Source organism: Typopeltis vanoorti, chromosome 2 (genome assembly GCF_054136105.1).
Source record: "Typopeltis vanoorti isolate ZY-2024b chromosome 2, IOZ_Tvanoo_1.0, whole genome shotgun sequence".
Classification (NCBI taxonomy): domain Eukaryota; kingdom Metazoa; phylum Arthropoda; class Arachnida; order Uropygi; family Thelyphonidae; genus Typopeltis; species Typopeltis vanoorti.
This window is the reverse complement of record NC_143550.1, coordinates 14,039,670-14,059,159: the sequence shown is the minus strand read 5'-3', so window position 1 is coordinate 14,059,159 and position 19,490 is coordinate 14,039,670. Positions and strand designations below refer to the sequence as shown.

The 19,490-nt window shown below is 36.5% G+C and overlaps 1 protein-coding gene across 2 annotated transcripts in view; it reads left to right on the top strand.

The window, feature by feature from the left end:
* Positions 1-19,490, top strand: part of LOC150108836 (putative receptor-type tyrosine-protein phosphatase mosPTP-1) — a 902,991-nt gene that overhangs the window by 625,991 nt on the left and 257,510 nt on the right. For both annotated transcript variants that reach the window (XR_016549344.1, XM_090403658.1), the window contains exon 9: positions 8,183-8,367. Coding sequence is in view for 1 of the 2 variants with exons in the window: in XM_090403658.1 (XP_090259784.1) it covers positions 8,183-8,367 (185 nt within the window). In the remaining variant the exon portion in view is untranslated. The remainder of the gene's footprint in view (positions 1-8,182; positions 8,368-19,490) is intronic.

Here is a 19,490-nt window from a genome sequence, read left to right as displayed (position 1 = left end):
AAGCGGATCATCCATCATGACATTCTGCCAAGCCATAGCATGCTCATTATAAGAGAGTCTCTTGCCAAAAAATTGATTATTGAATTAGGTCATCCTGTTTATTCACCCGACTTAGCTCCCTGTGATTTCTGGCTATTTCCAAAATTAATGACTGTTCTAAAAGGACAAAGATTTTCTGACATCGCTGATATCCAGCATGGTGTGATAAAGGAACTCAAGAGTATTCCAGAAATGGTTCCTTGCTAATGCTGTTAACCAAAATTTTTGCTTTACCATGTTTTTGCCTCTCTTTCTCTCACATCTTGTTGGAACAATGGTTACATTTATAATTAAGGTAGTCTCTTGCATCAGTCTTTTCTTCCAACTCTTGTTTAGATGAACAAGTCAACTCTTCCGTCACTATTCTACCCATGGCATGCCTTCTCTGATCCTTCATCAAATTGACATCAGAAAAACACTCAGTAGCCCAGATGCCAATAAATCTTCTATTCCAGATGATATTCACTAGATCAGATAAAAATTAGTGCTCCAGAATTAACATCATTCTGTGCTGCATGTGCACCTAACCTAGAATCGCCCAACTTTGACCTTCTTTGGCTAAAAATATCTCTCCCCCACTGAGTAAAATTCATCTGCTGTCTCTATCACTCTCCCAATACTACCAACCACTCTGAGCTCTTTAATTTCCTCCAGTCCCACTATCCTAATAGTGAAATGGCAGCTGGACATTATAAAAGAACTCAAGTGCTTTGGGTCTTGTCTCCCCACAGATATATGACTTAGCTAAAATCCACGAACCTAATTCTCCACTAAGACCTATAGTAGATGTTGCTGATGCTCCCATGCTACAAATTGTCAAAATTGCTGGCAAACTCTCTTCCCCCCCCCCCCCCGACTTACCACGTCCTATATAAAAAATCATACCCAGTTCAAAACCTTGATTGAAAATCTCACTTTAAATAGTGTATGTATATATATATATTGATACACTTTGACATCACCTCACTGTTTACCAATATTCCCTTAATTGACACCTTAACACTGTTACGAAATGTTTTCCCTTCTGATATCTTAGATCTCTTTTCCTTCGCCATCAATTCTGGTTATTTTTGTTGGAAAAATAAATCTTTATAAACAGGGAGAACTGCTATGTGTTCTTCCCTCTCATCCCCCACTTGTTTATTTTTGCATAGAAAAATTTTTGCATAGAACACCCCTCTCAAGCCTTCCATCTGGCTAAGATGTGTTCTCTATTCGGCCTCATGCTCCAGACACATTCCTTCATCAGTCGCCTCAACAGTCTACATCCGAGAATCCAGTTTACGATGGAAAAGGAAAATAACAGTAGTTTAGCTTCCTAGACACGTTAGCAACACACCCTCCTTCACTGTACACAGAAAACCCACTCACACAGGCAGATACATTCACAAATTCTCTCACCACCACCCCTCTCAAAAATATGCCATCATTAAAACTCTAACCAATAGAACTTATAATCTTTGTTCCAGTAGAACTTCTCTTTCAACAGAACTCAACCATATATGCAACACCTTCCTTATACAATGGCTACAGTGCTTAGAGAATTAAAAAAATAATCAGTTCTTCTCACCACCACCCCTCTCAAAAATATGCCATCATTAAAACTCTAACCAATAGAACTTATAATCTTTGTTCCAGTAGAACTTCTCTTTCAACAGAACTCAACCATATATGCAACACCTTCCTTATACAATGGCTACAGTGCTTAGAGAATTAAAAAAATAATCAGTTCTTCCTCATTCCTTGGCCATACCTTCAGAAAGATTTCAGAAATGTCATCACGATCCCCTATGTCTGGGGCTCATCAGAAAAATTAACCAGGCTTTAAAAAAAGTACAACCTCCACACAGCTTTTAAACCCCACTGAAAACCCTACCCTTATCCTTTCTATCAAAGATCAGCTCCCTCCTCTCTCAGTGCCTAGAGTATATAAAGTACCCTACTCCTGCAAGTTGGCTTACTTCAGACAGACAGGTAGATCAGCCACTATCCATTTAGATGAACACAAATCTTACATCTGCAATCATGACTATAGTCGATCTGGCTTTGCAGACCATGTATTGGACACAATTCACAGAATCTAGGAGAAAACCACCATACTCCACCATAGTAAATTTAAAAAGGCAAGACTGCTTTTGGAATCTGCAGCGGCAGAAATCAACCTAATTTAAACAAATATGGATGCATAAAAATTCCTAAAACAGTAATTGTCAGAAGTGCTAATTTACATCTTAGGCTGCCTACAAATGCCCATTGAGGGCACACCACGTAGATAGGACTTTAGAGACCTGCGTTTCATTAAGTATTGTATTGTGTTTATGTGTGTGTTATAAAGTGTTATTTATACTCCCTGAAGATGTCTTGTTGACTGAGAGGAAATATTGGAAGCATTAAAATTTGTTTTTAATCCTTTCCTAGTGCTAAACCTCCAACATGAAACCAGAGTTACTGTCTGGTGCAGGTTTACATCTTCATTTATCATTGGACCATTCTTTTTTGAGGACATTCACTAGTTGGGTCCTGTGACTTGCTCAGCTCCTACTGAGAGGTATTGCTATATGATAAATAATTTTATTGTGCCACAGCTACAGTAGTACCTATACATGGATTAAAACATTTTCATGTAGGATGGGGCCCCTCCACACATCGATTGATACATACAGGAGGTTCTTCAAGAACATTTTACTGTAGTCAGAATAATCAGCTATACGTTTCCCACTGCATGGCCACCTTGTTCACCTCTGACCCCTGTGCGACTTCTGGCTCTGGGGATTTCTCAAATACAGGGTTTATTGGCATGATCCTGATAACTTGCCAGTGCTGAAAGACAGCATAATCTAGCATGTACACAACAGCAGTCGCAACCAACTGCATTCTGCTGTTGAACACACTGTGCAAAGGAGGCAGTTTGTGGAATGTTGGATGTTTAATTTATATTAAACTTCCAGGAAGGGGCACAATGAATAGTACATCCTGTGAATGTATAATGGAAGTGAAAAAAATGTGTTATTTATGCTTCTGTCACTTTTTTCCTTCTTAGATGCACACAGAAAAATTACTACATTTACATTTGGTACATCATACATTGTCCCTTGTGGTGAATTTTGGAATTACCTTTTTAATTCCCTCAGATATTGCTTCTGCTTGATGTGCAATGTATTCTTGCAAAGTTTCACAACACTTGGATCACTGGATGGTATTCCACAAGGTCTTCAACAGGGATACTTTAATTTTAATCACCTGTATATATATATATATATATATATATATATATATATATATAGATAGATAGATAGATAGATATAGAAGAGAGAGATAGAGAGACTTATATATATTTCCTGGTTCCTTTGAATAGAATGGTGTCATACACACATTTCTATTCATTGTATACAAATAATCATCAATTTCACTGTAAATTTAATCATTTTCTTGTTAAACTTGCTTTGTGCTATACACTTTTACATCTTGTAGTGAGCTTTGCTCTTATCTGCCTTTCGATTATGTTTGTTTACAGTTTTTTCTCAGTTTCCACAGGTTCCTAATAATGCTATGTGACTGGTGGAAGAGTGGCAGAACAGAAGCACTTCTTATGTGCTTTGATGATGTAACAAAATGCTCTTCATGAAATATTAGTGGTTTAAATTCAAATTCTTTAGTTTGTGACATCATTTTCTTGTATAGCCATTTAATCATTTGACATTTCAAAATTAAATTTTGAAATGAACACATTTTAGTGGGGATCAAGAAATCCACTCACCTCCAACCATGGGTGAGTTGTAGCTTCCTTAGTGAGGGGGTTCAGCACCATGTCCTTCCAATTCTCTCTGTTGGTGGCTTTCCTTTTTGTTTCTAGCCATGTGATCCTGTCAAAGATCTTATATCTTCAAACTATGTCCTTCGTTTTTTTACCTCTTGATCCTTTTCCCATAATTTTTCCTTCTAAAACTGTTAGCATCCTATGTCCTGCTGAACCTCTCAGTACATGTCCTGCCAATCTCATCTTTCTCTGGATCATTTCTTGTATAAAAGATCTGTGTCTCATTCTCTGTAGGACATGTGTATTTGTCACATAATCTGTCCATGAAATTTTCAGAGTTATCCTATAGCACCACATTTCAAAGGCCATTATCTGTTATCTTACTCTCTGTTTGAATACCCAGGTCTCACTTCCATATGTGAAAACTGAACACACTAATGTTCTTATCATTCTTTTCTTTGTCTCGATATCCACAGAACTTCTGAGCTGATCTTTATTTTTCCAGAAGGCATCTTTAGCTATGGCTGTTCTTATTTTTTATTTCTTTATCTTGCTTTCCATCTGCAGTAAAGTAGGTGCCTAAATATTTGTATTCTGTTGTATGTTCAATTTTTATATTGTTTATGAATATTTCTGGCTCGGATCTGTTTTCTTTTGAGATTTTCATAAATTTGATCTTTTTTGCATTTATATCTAATCCAAATTCTTTACCTTCTTCAATTAGTAACAGTAATTTGATTAATTTGTTTTTGTTTTCTGCTATTAGAATGGTATCATCAGCATATCTAAGATTGTTGTATTTTATACCATTAATACTAATTCTTATTTTTTGTTTTTCAATCTTTTTCATCACTAACTCACAATAGATATTAAATAAATTTGATAAAAGGATACAACCTTGTCTAACTCCTTTTTATTTTCACCTCAGAAGTCTCAGAGTTAAACAGCTGCATTTTCTGTTTGGTGCAAATCATTTTTATAATCCTAAGTACATGATCTTCTATGTCTAATTTATCTAATATATTGTACATTTTATTATGGTTAGTCAAAAGCCTTCTGAAAGCCTATGAAGCATAAATATATGTTCCTATTTCTTTCAAGTGATCTTTCTATTAGTATTTTAAGTTCCAAGATAGCATTAATGGTTCCCATTTCTCTTCTGAAGCCTTTCTGTTCACTCAATTCACTGATTAAGGCTCTTTCAATTTTTTTGTTAACAGTGGTTAAAATAATTTTAGATGCATGGGATATTAGGCTCAGTTCTGTGATCCTTGCAATTTTGTACATTATTTTTCTTTGGAATTGGTATGCAGATAGATGTTGTAAAAACTTCAGGTAATTCTATTCCTTTATAGATGTCCTGAATGCATTCCACTAAATATTTGTTATTGGAGCTAGGATATTATTGCACCCAGGGGATTTATTATTAGGAAGATTCTTAATGTGTTGTATCTCCTTTCTTGTCGGTAGAGTGGTATCTGTTGCTACGTTTAACTTAAGGTGTCATGAATCATCTATCATGTTGCCATTATCATCATAGAGATAAGATTCCGCCCATCTTCCATTGATCTTTTCCTTATCAATGATTATGTTCCCATCCTTGATGTTATTAGACTGTGTACTTTTCCTTTTTCCATTAAGTTCTTTCACTTTCAGAAATGCTTCTCTTGTTTTGTTCTTATTTTGTAATTCTTCTATCTCAATGTACTGCCTATTTATTCAGTTTTCTTTCAATCTCCTGCATAATCATTTGATTCTTTTATCCAATGTTTTATATCTTAATCTTTCTTCTTCATTTGCTCTGCTTTTCCATGTTCTTCTTTCATCGATAAGGTCAATTACTTCTTATGTTATCCATGTTTTTTTCTTTCTTTCATCATGTTTATTGATGTGGTTTTTAGTAGATGTTATGATAGCTGCTTGTAGTTTATTCCACTGAGAAGGTTCGTTTTCATTTTGCAACTGTGCAAATAGTAGTTCTGAAACATTTCATTAAATTTTGATTTTAGTATTGTATTTTGTACCATCTGCAGATCCCATTTTAGGGGTTGTTTTCTTTTAATTTTTATTGTTTCCAGGTGAATATTCATCTTCATTAAGACCAGTGTATGATCGTAATTCTTGTGGAAAGGCTTAGACGTTGGTTATGCATTTTCACTATATTATTTAAGGAAATTACAACGCTAGGATATACATTAAAATAAATTTTAATATATTTCTATATTTCGGCAACGTCACGTTGCCATTTTCAAGAACTTAAGTACAAGACACGTGCACATAGGCACAGCACAACAATAAGTGAGGAAGAAGTATGAAGCTGTTATTTCTCCTAAAGTCCTGATGGTGCACTCTAGCGGGCAATGTTGGTATTCTTGGGTGATTGGGCTGGAGGTCTTCTGATGTAGGTTTCCCAAATTTGAGGAAGTCTCATGCAGCCAAATTTGAGGGCTGAAGCTGATTCTAGGAAAAGTCTTTCATATCTGTATTTGCTACGGTGTATTATCCTGGCTTTCTTCCACCGTATTCTATGGCAGGTATCCAGCGCATGGTCAACAAGACCAGAGTGGCTGTATTGGTGAAACCGGATGTAGTCCTTGTGTTCTGAAATTCTGATATTTGCTGTCCTGCCTGTTTGGCCAAAGTAGGACAGCTTACAGCTGCAAGGGACCTGGTATACACCAGGTAGGTCGGGGGGGGTCTTTAGTTGAGCAGATAAGGGATGCCAATTTTTTATATGGTTTGTAACAAGAAGTTAAGTTATGTTTTTTTAGGATTTTTGCGATTTTTTCTGAGGTGCCTTGGATATAGGGTATAGTGATAGATTTAGAGTAATCCTTGTTGTGTTGTTGTGAGGGGGAGGGGGATTGTATTTTTGGGGGGAGGGGTAGCCATTGGCTGAGAAAGTGTTGAGATTGTGGTTAGGGCATTGTCATTAGAGCAGATAAGTTTGGCCCTGTTGTGTAGTGTCTTAATGACTCCATATTGTTGTGAGAGGGGGGGGATTGTTGGTGAATGTATCTGCCTGTATGGGTGGGTTTTCTACATACTGAGACAACCAAGATTCCATCAGGTTGGTGGGTGACTAGTGTGTCTAAGAAAGGAATGCAGTTGTTTTTTTCTTCTTCTAGGGTGAATTTGATACTGGGGTGTTGGTTGTTTAAGTGTGTTAGGAAGGGGAGGAGTGCATCGGAGCCATGTGGCCAAATAGCGAATACATCATCTACATAGCGAAGCCAAATGGTTGGTTTTTGTGGGGCAGAGGTTAAGGCTTTCTCTTCAAACGCTTCCATATAAAAGTTGGCCAAGGGTGGGGAGAGTGGAGAACCCATGACTGTCCCCTCTATTTGTTTGTAGAATTTTCCTTGCTAAACAAAATAGCCTGAGTTCATTGTGAACTGAAATAGGGCTGTGATATCGGGAGGAAATTTAGCTTGGATTAGCTCTAAGGATTCTTTGAGTGGGACATTCGTGAATAAGGAGGAGACATCAAAACTGACCATTATTCAGTGTGTTTGATGTCTCCTCCTTATTCCTCCTTATTGTATTTATCGATAGTGTAACAATGTTGCATTTCCAAGAACTTAATGTTGCAAGTTCTTGGAAATTCGCCGAAATATAGAAATAATTAAAATTTATTTTAATGTATATCCTAGTACGTTGTAATTTCCTTAAATAATATAGTGAAAACAGTGTATGATCAGTCTATCATCACCTTTGAGTTCCATATTCTATTGAAGTAATGTTTACTAATAATATAGTTTAGTAATGATATAGGCAAATTGATTTTTGAAGTTCTGTATTATGCCCAAAAGTGCATGTAATACAGAACTTCAATTCAAAGAGCTTTTTTTTTTTTTTAAACTTTTGGATATGATCAATTTATTTAATCTCAAGAATAAAGCATATGGCACATTTTCTCATGAAAAAATTACATACAGTTCATAAAAATAAATCTGAAACACTTAAGGTTTTCATACTACCAAACAGGCAAACTAGCAAGAAGAACACATGCAATTTAAAAATATATATGCATAACACAGTGGCCTTATAGCCTGAATTGCTTCATCCACAATTCTAAACAACAAATAACAACAATTCAAAAAAAAAAAAAAAGTGTTCTAATGAAAAAGTCTGTTTTGAAGCTGAGGGGGGGGTGATTGAATAATAAATGAATAGTATTATAACAATATACTAGTGGTGAGACTTTATAAACGGTTTTTGTTTTTATATGTTTATTAACCGTCACTGCTTTAGAATCATATATCATTAAATTAAAATGGAATTTTTTGTTCTTGTTACTAATATGTGAGAACCAGTGTTTTGTCACACTTTGGAATTCAATAAATATTTTATTGTTGTGGTAAAGTTAAGTTTTGTTTTAAATAGGACCAAGTGCACCTCATATTGTGAACTTGACATGCCAATCATTGGACAGTTTGTTCCTGCAGTGGGAAAGGCCTCATGTTGTTTATAACAGGATTGATTACTACTTCATTTATTACCGTTCTGAAAGCTCTTGGGAGTTTGAAGAAATAGCTATGGCAACAACTCAAGACAGGATGGAACATGCTGTATGTATATTCTAATATTATTATCAAAAATAAATGCATAAAGGAGAATTCACAAAACACAAACTCAATTTATGAACGGGAATTTGGAAACGATTTTATTTACTAAACAATGTCTATATTCATTAAAACAAACACGTTATCAAAACTCCCGAACTGGTATTTGAATAAACAATAATGGCTTATTTTTCGGCAAATTTCCAAGAACTTGCAACATTGTTACACTATCGATAAATACAAAAATTCATCGCAAGGCTACAGTTGTTATATTTTCTCTTTGTGCCATTGTTATATTTGCTCTTCCTTAATATATTTTATTTACCCTATGTATTTAACCTCTCTACTTTAACTACAAGACTTACAAAATTTCCTTGACTCTAACATTTGTATCACTTCTTATGTGTTCATTCTATAAGGAAAGCAAATTCTATATTTCTGGCCAATTCCTAATTTTACTCACTTGCTTACCCTGACTATTAAAGGTTATTCCTTGCTATAAGAAACGAATCCTCTAATTTCTGTCTGGGGCCGTCTCCTCTTCAGATATTGACAAATTTATTTTTTATGCTGAGCCAGCCAATATCTTAGAATAGAGGGGACTCTTATTCATGGAGACTTTTCCAGACTTTTGGTGCACATAGGAGAATATTAGTGCTTATACTCATAAATCAAATGCTCTACTATGGCTAAGTAAATTCTGGTTTGCAGTCATAACCTCTATAACAACATGTTATACCTTTCTTTCAATTCCTCCTCCCCTATGGTTCAGATTCATGAGTGGTAGTTTTGGTTCATATCACAGGCAAATCTCAGGTATAAAAGAAAAAACATATTTATTGGAATCCAAAGACATAATATACACTTAGACTAATCTCACTTTCAATTAGTTCAATGACATGCTAAATCAAACCTTTTCAAACTGATTAATACTCTAATACATGAACAATAAATCCTTCTCTTAAGTTAAAGACTAAACACACATAATATACACATTATACACTTCTAATCTATATTCTACCTACTATGTTTGTCTTGCATATTAAACCAGTCACAATCTTCTATAATCATTCCAAACAATTTGTCTTACGGACATTAGCCACTGCTAAATAATCACTTAAAGTTCTTAAATACTGTCCATACTCGATTAATAAACTACAATGATCTTTCCCCTTTTTCCGACTGGGTAATTATACAACAAAATCTGTACTTTACCATTTCTTGGGGCAGGATCTTCAGGTCCGTCTGAACTGTCCTTCATTGTTTGAATTACCTTGTCGATACTTCCATAAGCCTGCGTCCACGTGGTGGGTCACTATGGTCATCAGATTAAGCTGTGCTCTGCACCTGGTGTTTTTTCCCCTCGTCTGTTCTCGATCTGTTTTGGACCATCGTCATTTCTACTGCCGGTTCTGGTATACGTCCGCGATATTATTCTGTTGGAACTTTCAGCGAAGGAGCGAAGACAGATATGCCAACATCTCATGCTTTCGTACCTGCAGAAATTTCGACATCGAAGGGAAAGGCGCACCCTCCGATATCGAACTATCGCCAAGGAACACCATCAGGAACCACCGGTCCACGAGAGAAGTCAAATCATCATCCAGCAAAACAGGCGAAAAAAGCCCTGAGAAAGGGGTGCAAACTCTTTTTATTCTCCCTTCCTCACCCCCCCCCCCTTTACTAGCTGCGATAGCGCCCTCTTACTACTTTCCATGATCTTTTCCCGCCCGCTACTTTCTTCGTCCTCAGCAGCTTCGGCACATCGCAAGATCATAGCAACGTCTTCCGGGAAACAAACGTGCATTGCTTTCTGAGATTGCCAACGCCTCAGGCCTGCCCGTGATCTTTGGACTATTGTTTACATCTAATTTATCCATTCATTGTATACATGATGCATTCATATAATACTAATTTATACATAAAGTTCTTTACATGGTCTTACAATTCTATTAAAAGAAGGTAATTCTATTTCCATTTACAGTTAGTATTTTATTTCTTCTGCTCGAGTACAAGTTTTTTCTCTCAAGCTGATTTTTCTGACTTGTTAAATCCTGAATGAAGTGTTTCTTTAATAAAGTGCTTCATTCAGGATGTAACACAGTCTCTGGTCATTTGATCGACTATGAGTGGTAATATTAGTGTTACATTTTTTTGGTCCAGGATTTCATTTCATAATAGGTAAGTTGTAGGTAATATAGGAAAATTTTCTTTAATATGTGTTTTTATTTCGGTTTTTTCTTTTTTTTTAATAATTAAAATAATTTTAATCAGGGTTAGAGTTTTGTGGTCGAAAAAGCGGATAGCCGTTAGTTGAAAAAATGAAATAGAACAAAACTTCTTAAACATTAAAAGGACGAAATTTGAAGAAGCAGAAACAAAGACATCTGAAGATACAATAGAACTTTGTGAAGAATCAAATTTTTCATAAAGCGAGCCCGTTGTTAAAAATTTACCAACACACCATTGGATATACCTGTTCCTAATTTATACTAAGATATGCAATTTATTCATTCTACTGTACGCCCACAGATGTGAGACCGTTCGACACTTCTGCACATGTCAGAAGAAGGAGAATCTATTCTGATAATAGGATAATCAATCCATCTTGTGGGATCAGATGTTTGTTATTACGTGTCGAAAAATTAGCTTTTATCTTATGAACATTGTAGTTTTTAAAGTGGTAACTAGTTTGCTTGTACAACAGTTGGAAAATTTTATGTATAAAGCACGTGATTTTGCTTTTTTGTATATCCTTATTTCTTTCTACCCTTCAGCATGAATTGGCTATTCTTGGCAATCTGCCAGACTCGGTTCTATGAACTGTGGGCATACAATAATGTCATCAACATTTATTTAGGAAATAATAAGATAATTTTTTAATACATATAAATTGAAAAATTAAGAAATCTTGTGGGAAAAAACCTTGGAGAAGAACATTGGGTTCAATCCCAATAAAGGTTGTCAATCAGATTTTCACTTTGAGAAAAATAGTTCAGAAATCATAACAAGAATAAATATTTAAGTTTTATAGATGGAAAAGATATATGACAAGGTGCCAAGAGAAAGGCTGTTGAAGAGGCTTCGATAATTTGGTGCATACAAAACAATGTATCAAGATATACATAATGGGTGTTTGAATTATATGTCTCCAGTTAGAAAAGAGTACAGATCATGTTATGAAAGTCAAGTAGCATGTTCTAGTATCAAAATTGGAGATGTTAATCTCAGCACTTTTTGAAATTCATCATTGTCAAATTCTTGTTATGCACCCTCCTGTATGATATAACAAACTATTATATCATTCAGGATATTATGTTAGTACTACATGTAAAGTCTAAATCATTACTAACCTCCTATCGACAGCTTTCCTCCAAATTAATCTGTTATCTGTCAGGACTCCAATATCATCAGACTGTATATGACATTCTTCAAAGGCACTTCTTACTGTATCAGTCTCTGGATTTTTGTCTTCCTCCTAGATGTTTTCCTGCCATCCTGGCAACAAGCACTTGTTTTGTCAACCTTTTCTCTCCCTGTCTAAGTGACTATGACACTTTAGAATTCTTCAATGCTGAGGTGATCCTGAATGCTAACAATGCCAAGTTCCTTCCTAATTTTTTTCTTAGAACTTTCATATCTGTTGTCTCCAGTCTATGGTCACCTCTGTTTCTAATCCAGCATTTTTGTCAGTCCCATGAGTTATTTTGGAGTATAACATTGCTCGATAAAGTAAAGAGCTCAGTTGAATATCTCCAGTTTTGATATCAGGCTCAATGTCTCTTTCCTTCATAGTGTGATTCACATAAATGATGAATGATAGTGGAAATAATGTGCAACCTTGTCTCACACATGAATTTACAACCAACCTCTGTTCAACTGCTGACTTGCAACTCAAAGAGAGGTGCTATATTGTGATATACAATATAATATTCCATTTATACCATATCATTGTGGGCTTTTTGACACATACCTTTCCCAGATCTACAAAACTGAAATGCAAATCTTTGTTCTGTCTCATAATTTCTCAACTGTTTGCCTTGAACCCAGGTTGTTCTTCTCCTAGTTTCTTTTCCACAATTTTTCTTAGCTTCTTCCAAGTATGCTTGATAAATCTTATCTGGAACACTCAGTAACAAAATTCCTGTTATTCTCACATTCACTTTTATTTCTGTTTTCACAAATAGATACTATGAATGCTCTATTCCAATCATTTCAAATTTAACTTTTTGAATTATTCAGTGTAGCCATAATAATTTTATATCTCCATATTTGAGCATTTTTGAAGAATATCATCTTCTCAAGCTACTTTTAAACATTTGAGAATTTTTCCACCTCTGTTATTCATATGTATTCCTACTTTATTTCATTTAGCAATCTTTCAGAATAATTACTCCAAACATTGAGAATGTTTATATGTTCAGTTTTCATGTCATCTTTATTAGCTCTAATTCCTTTTACTTCCTCCATTTCTAAGCTTTTTCAATAGTCTTTAGTTGCTTTCATTTCTTACATTTTTCTCTTCTGTATTCTCTCAGAGCCCATGCTGATTTATCTGCTAGTAACTTTTAATATCCTTTCTTCTTTTTCCACAACTGCCTGTTTAACTTTCTGAGTTCAGCCTCGAGTTCTAATTTTTTTCTGTCCTTGTAGACAGTGTTACTACATTCTCCATCATCAATTCCTGCCATGTATCCTCAAGAGATGTACAGGATATGATTGTACTACGTGAAATATTTACATCATTACTGATTTCCTATCTACAATTTTCCTCCAGAACAGTCTGTTACTTGTCAAGACATGAATATTATCACATCTTATATTTCTATCGTCTAAGGCACTTTGTACCCTATCAAACCACCTATATTTTGGTCTTCCTCTGTGTCGTTTTCCTGCCAACCTGGCAGAGAACACTTGTTTTGCCAATCTTTCCTCGCCCTTCTGTTTAAATGACCATACCACCTGAGATTAGCTCTGCTAATTCATTCCTGGATGCTGACAATGTCAAGTTCTTTCCTAATATCCTCATTTTTAATATGATATTGCCATTGATGCCATCTGTTCATGCCTCTAATCTTTCTCAGGACTCTTATATCTGCGGTCTCTAGTCTTTGGTCAAGTGTTTTACTTCTGACCCAGTTCTCAGATCCATAAGTTAGAATTCGTTTGAGCACTGTCTTGTATACAGCTAATTTAGTGTTTTGACTAATTTCTCTTAATTCCATATAAATTTATTCAGTTGACTTCCTACCATATCAGCTTTGTTGATTCTGTTGTCTATTCCAATATTTAATTTATCACTTTCACTAAAAATCTTGCTTAAATAGCTGAAATTTTTCACTTGTTTAATAGGTTCTCTATTCACAATGCAGTTGATATTTTCAATGCTTCTGCCTATTGTCTTTGGCTTGTTATTGCTGACCTTCATACCATATCTATTACAAGATGTTGAAAGTTTATTTTTCACTTGGTTAGAGTATAATAAAATTAGTTTAATCCTTTATCCAAGTGTGAGCAAACAAAGTTTGCGCCTGAAAGTATCTTCAGGACTGGGGTAAAGTGGTACAACACCAGGGCAAGTCGTTGCAAAGGTGGAGCAAGCTACTAAAACTCCTATCTCAGTATCTCCTATAATGCAAAACACATCTCCTTGCAGACATGTCTAATGTTATGCATTAAGGGAAGGGCCACTACCCAGACTAGTTTTGACCTTTATTGAGGTAGAATGGGAGTTCATGCCTTTCATCACTGGCCTCTTTAGATTTTAAAAAAAGTTGTGCTGAGAGTCAGCCTGATAGTGAGAGAGGAGAGGAAAGGTAGAGTGGATAGTAGTAGATAGTTAAAAGAGGCTTCAGTCGATCTACTTGGCCTGACTTAAATGCCAGCACCAAGCAGATCTCCGACATCATCTCCCTCCATCCGTTCTCCTCTGCGTTCTCCGGACAGCCACCTCTTCAGATGTCTGGCCGATGAAAGAAGTGAAAAGTGAAAAGACAAATGCAGGAAGACACACATAAATTGAAAATCAAAAGAACTAAGATTCACATAAACAGAAACGACAAAGGAGCTAGAATACACATAAACAGAACAACAAAAGTCGGTGAATTAACAGAAAAGTACTGCAAGAACAGGGGAAGAGCCTGGCCCGAGTGATGCAGCCCGCAAGGAGCTGTAAGCCTTCGCCGCTCGGATTCTCAGGTCTTCCCCCTCCTATGTGGATTAAGCGTGAACATACAGAAATAGAACCAAGAAACTTAGGGGCTTTTTTTTTTTTTTAAGTCATATTTGCCCTGCTATCTTTTACCGCTACCTCATAGTCTTTTACCACGTTTTCCATCACTGTGAGTACGTGTACTGACTCTTCATCATTAAGTTGCCATATTCTCTTCAAGCATTCATTCCATTCCGCTCGGTCGTAAGTGACTTTCCCAAACTTGAGCCATATTCTAAGACTCTCTAGCTCACCTTCACATTGCAAAGCCACGTCTCCCTTTTCCTGTACAGCTGTGTGGACTTTGATTTTTATCTCGGGTTTATTCCTAAGATAGAATAGGATTCGTTCTGTTACATTCGAATATTCATATCGGGGTTCTTTTCTTTTTACCGGTTTTGTAATGGCGTGAGAAGAACCGGTGTTTGTATCTACTGGTAAAGTTCTTTTTTCAAATTCCTTCATTATCCCTGGGTATCTCTTTTCCAGATCTACTCGTGTCAGCGACTTCAATGTGTCGCATAAGTGTTGTTTTTCCTCCTCTGTTAAGTCCAGTTGCTGGGGCTCGACCTTGGTTATATCCTTTACATAGAGTTCTCCCCATATGAGTCTATTGCTCCTTTTAAAGAGCAAGAAAGTTGGCTCTCCTTTTGTGGTCATTATCTGAAATAGTTTTCCTGCCGTTTTTGGAGATCCCTTAAAGTTCTTCAAAATGACAGAGCCGTTTGGAGTATTGCTTTTAACCAAGTTTGTTCCTTCCTTAGTTTCTGGATTGTTTCCTTGCTCTCTGTCTTCTTCTTCTGATGAAGAGGTTTCTTCCTCATTTTCTGTGTTGTTTCACGATATTATCTCATTTCCTTCCTCATCCTCATCTGAACTTGAGGCTTCTATTTGGCTTTCGGTGTCCTGTTTATTTCGTTTCATTTCTCCTTCTTCTTCCGGCGTGATGGGTCGTTTTGTTGTACTGGTGTTGATTTCCATTTCCTCTGTTTCTGTGCTGTTATTGTTGCCTTCTGATTCATTGGTGTAAGATTTCTTAGTGTTCTGTTTCTTTTTCCTCCTAATTCTCCCTTCTGCGTTCCTCCCAGTTATTGCCTGATTTCCTAATGTAGTCGTTGCGGTAACTGGCGGTTGGAGGGCTGGAAACTCTTCTGGTTCAGTTGTTTGTGGTTCGTTTACTGTTTGGCCGGTAGCTCGAGAGTCCTGTGTTGAGAGCTTAGGAATGGCTACTGCCGCAGGTGTTATGGCGCCTCCTGCACTTTCTGCAAGGGTCCTATTAGGACAAATATCTATTTTATGGGATGTGTTCCCACATTTACGGCACTGTGACTCACATTGATTCAATGTGTGTTCTGTCGATAAGCAGTTGTGGCATGTGTTGTTTTTCGGGCAGTGAGCGCTAAGGTGACCCAAAGCGGTGCACCGAAAACATTGTTTTCTTACGCCTGGATAATTGACTATTAATCTTGCTGAGCCTAAAAAAATCAAGTTGGGGACCTCGGTTTTCATCTCGATTGAAATGCTCACTTCCCCTGATTTCCACTCTGGGATATCCGCGTCTTGTCCGAATGTTACGTTTCGGACAGTCCCCCACTTGGAGAAAATGGTTTTAATGATTTCCTCCCCTTTCTCTAGATATTCGAGTGGAAACCTGTCAATTTTTATGGATTTTAAAATACTTCCAACTAGGAAGGGTAGGTATATTTTCCCTTCACATTCTACGCCCTTAAGGAGTGTTTCTCTTGTTTCTATGTTGTTTGTTACTATTTGGAATCTACCCCCCCCCCATAAGGGGTAAGCCCGTAAATACTTTCTGCTTTGACGACTTTGAGAAGAGCTCTCACAAACGTCGCTTTGTCGATGTTTGGGTCAATTTCGATCCCGAGAGTACGAACTCTTGGCAAGAATTTCGACATTGTTTAAAAGCAAATACCTTATCAATGGAATAGCAAATTTCAGTCCCCAAAAGGAAATACCCTAAAACGGACCTGCACCTATTGGAACAAGGCCGCAAAAAATAAAAACCAACAAAGGAAAAACTAGAAGGGTTCTTACCAAACAATACTGGAATAGGAGCTCTCTCTCGGGATCTGGTAACTGGAATCCAAAAGAAGACTGGAACATGGAGCTTTCTCTCGGGGCCGCTAAATCTGGAACTTGTCTCATCAGTGAGTAGCTAGAGTCTCTTCAGTGGGAGCCAGGCCCAAGTAGAGCTACCAGGCAGAAGCATTAGCAAGTCATCTCTACCTATAGGAGTTGCCAAATGGTGTGCCACCCTTTTTTAATAAATTACTCTGGATTTAGAGAAAGATGTTGAAAGTTTATTTTTCACTTTGTTAGAGTATAATAAAATTAGTTTAATCCTTTATCCAAGTGTGTGCAAACAAAGTTTGCGCCTGAAAGTATCTTCAGGACTGGGGTAAAGTGGTACAACACCAGGGCAACTCGTTGCAAAGGAGTGTTGGTAGCTTGCTCCACCTTTGCAATGAGTTGCCCTGGTGTTGTACCACTTTACCCCAGTCCTGAAGATACTTTCAGGTGCAAACTTTGTTTGCTCACACTTGGATAAAGGATTAAACTAATTTTATTATACTCTAACCAAGTGAAAAATAAACTTTCAACATCTTTCTCTAAATCCAGAGTAATTTATTAAAAAAGGGTGGCACACCATTTGGCAACTCCTATAGGTAGAGATGACTTGCTAATGCTTCTGCCTGGTAGCTCTACTTGGGCCTGGCTCCCACTGAAGAGACCTCAATAAAGTTCGAAACTAGTCTGGGTAGTGGCCCTTCCCGTAATGCATAACATTAGACATATCCGCAAGGAGATGTGTTTTGCATTATATAGGAGATACTGAGATAGGATTGTTGGTAGCTTGCTCCACCTTTGCAACGAGTTGTCCTGGTGTTGTACCACTTTACCCCAGTCCTGAAGATACTTTCAGGTGCAAACTTTGTTTGCTCACACTTGGATAAAGGATTAAACTAATTTTATTATATCTATTACAGGAGTTATTTAATTTAGTCAGGGAATCTTGCAGACTTGTAGGGGATTTATTTAGGAGCATCGTCTGCATAAAGCAGAGAGCTGATATTGACATCTCCAATTTTGATATCAGGTTTAATACCACTTTCCTTCATAATTTGAATCATATAGATAATGATAACAGAGGGGATAATGTACATCCTTGTCTCACACCAGAATTAACATAAGACCATCTTACTTACTTACTTCAATTCTAATTGCTGACTTACAACTCAAATGAAGACTGAGTATTGCTTGATATAATGTCCCATTGACACCTATAACTGTAGCATATTGAATAGCTTCTCTTAGCACCTTGTCATATGCCTTTTCCAGATCTACAAAAAACTTAAATAATGCTATTATAATTACAGCTATTTTGCCTGCTTCAGTTTTGGAGTACCCCTGTTTAAATGTCATTGGCTATTTACTCATGGATTCTTAGGGCATTATGAGTGTAGATGTACTAAAAAGTATATGTAGCCTGAGGAATAGAAAATTGCACATACCTTTTTCTGGGTGTTGTGGCTTTTCCTCAGTCTGCGATGTCGAAAACTGCAGAGTGTGTGTGTGGGGGGGTGGTAGGCAGTTTGGTAGAATAAGTTAGAAAAACCCAGGTTTTTTTCGTAATATATAGAAACATATACTTTTATATAGGGTGGGGAAAAAAGTGAAAGGATTAATTTTTTTAAAAATAGGGAGGGGGAAGGGGAAAGGTGGTTGACGGGGTGTGGACCGTTTCGACTATTCGTGGTCGTCATCTGAACACATTGGGAAAGTCTTAAATAATGCATTTTTGAAAATTATGGGGACAACTACCGTGTTTGAATAAGAACTTTAGTTTAATATAACTAAAATCTACATTCGACGTTTTGACCTTTATGTCAAGGTCATCTTCTGGAGCATACAACTATACACAAAAAACAAGCTACACTACAATCAAACTGGTTTCTTAAAGATACTGACTAACCGCTATAATAATTGTTGGCCTGACCTCTGGTGAAAAAAAAATATATATATATACATCAACGCTAGATTCCTATTGTTAGTGTTATCTGTAAACTTAAATAATCTTTGTTATATTCCCATGATTTCTCAAATATTTTTCGTAAAGTGAAGATCTGATCCTGACAGCCCCATTTGCTTTGAATCCAGCTTGTACTTCAAGCTTCTCTTCCACAATCCTTCTCAACTGTTTCTCAAGTATACTTGAATAAATCTTACAGGAACACTCATTAGAGAAATACCCCTGTAATTTTCACATTCAGTTTTATTTCCCTTTTCATATATGGGTACTATAAGAGCTCTACTCCAATCATCTGGAATTTGTCCCTCTGTCCCAGGCCTTCTGAACTATGCAGTGCAGCCGATGTAAGACTTTTATACCTCCATACTTGAGCATTCTGGTAGAATATCATCTACTCCTGCTGTATTTCCACATTTTAGGTCTTTGATGGCTTTTTCTACTTCAAGTATGGATATGTATTCCTGACTGCATGCCTGGTCAGTGTTCTTTAAGACTGTGCTGTCATTGACTGTTTCATTTAACAATTTTTCGAAGTAATTACGCCATACATCAAGGATATCTTTTTCTCCAGTTATCATGACACCTTTTTCATCTTTAATTCCTTTTACAGCACACTTTCCTCCATTTCTGAGCTTTTTCAACAGCCTGCAGAATATTTTAAAACCTCTTTGATATTTGTTTTCTATGTTCTTACCAAAGTCTTCTCATGACTTTTGTTTAGCTAGTTTTACATGGTGTTTCGCTTTCTTACGTTTGTCTCTGTATTCTCTAAGAGTACAAGCTGAGCTGACTTATTTACCAGAAACTTTTGATATGCTTTCTTTTCCTTCACTGCCTCTTTAACTTCCTTTGTCCACCACAGAGTTC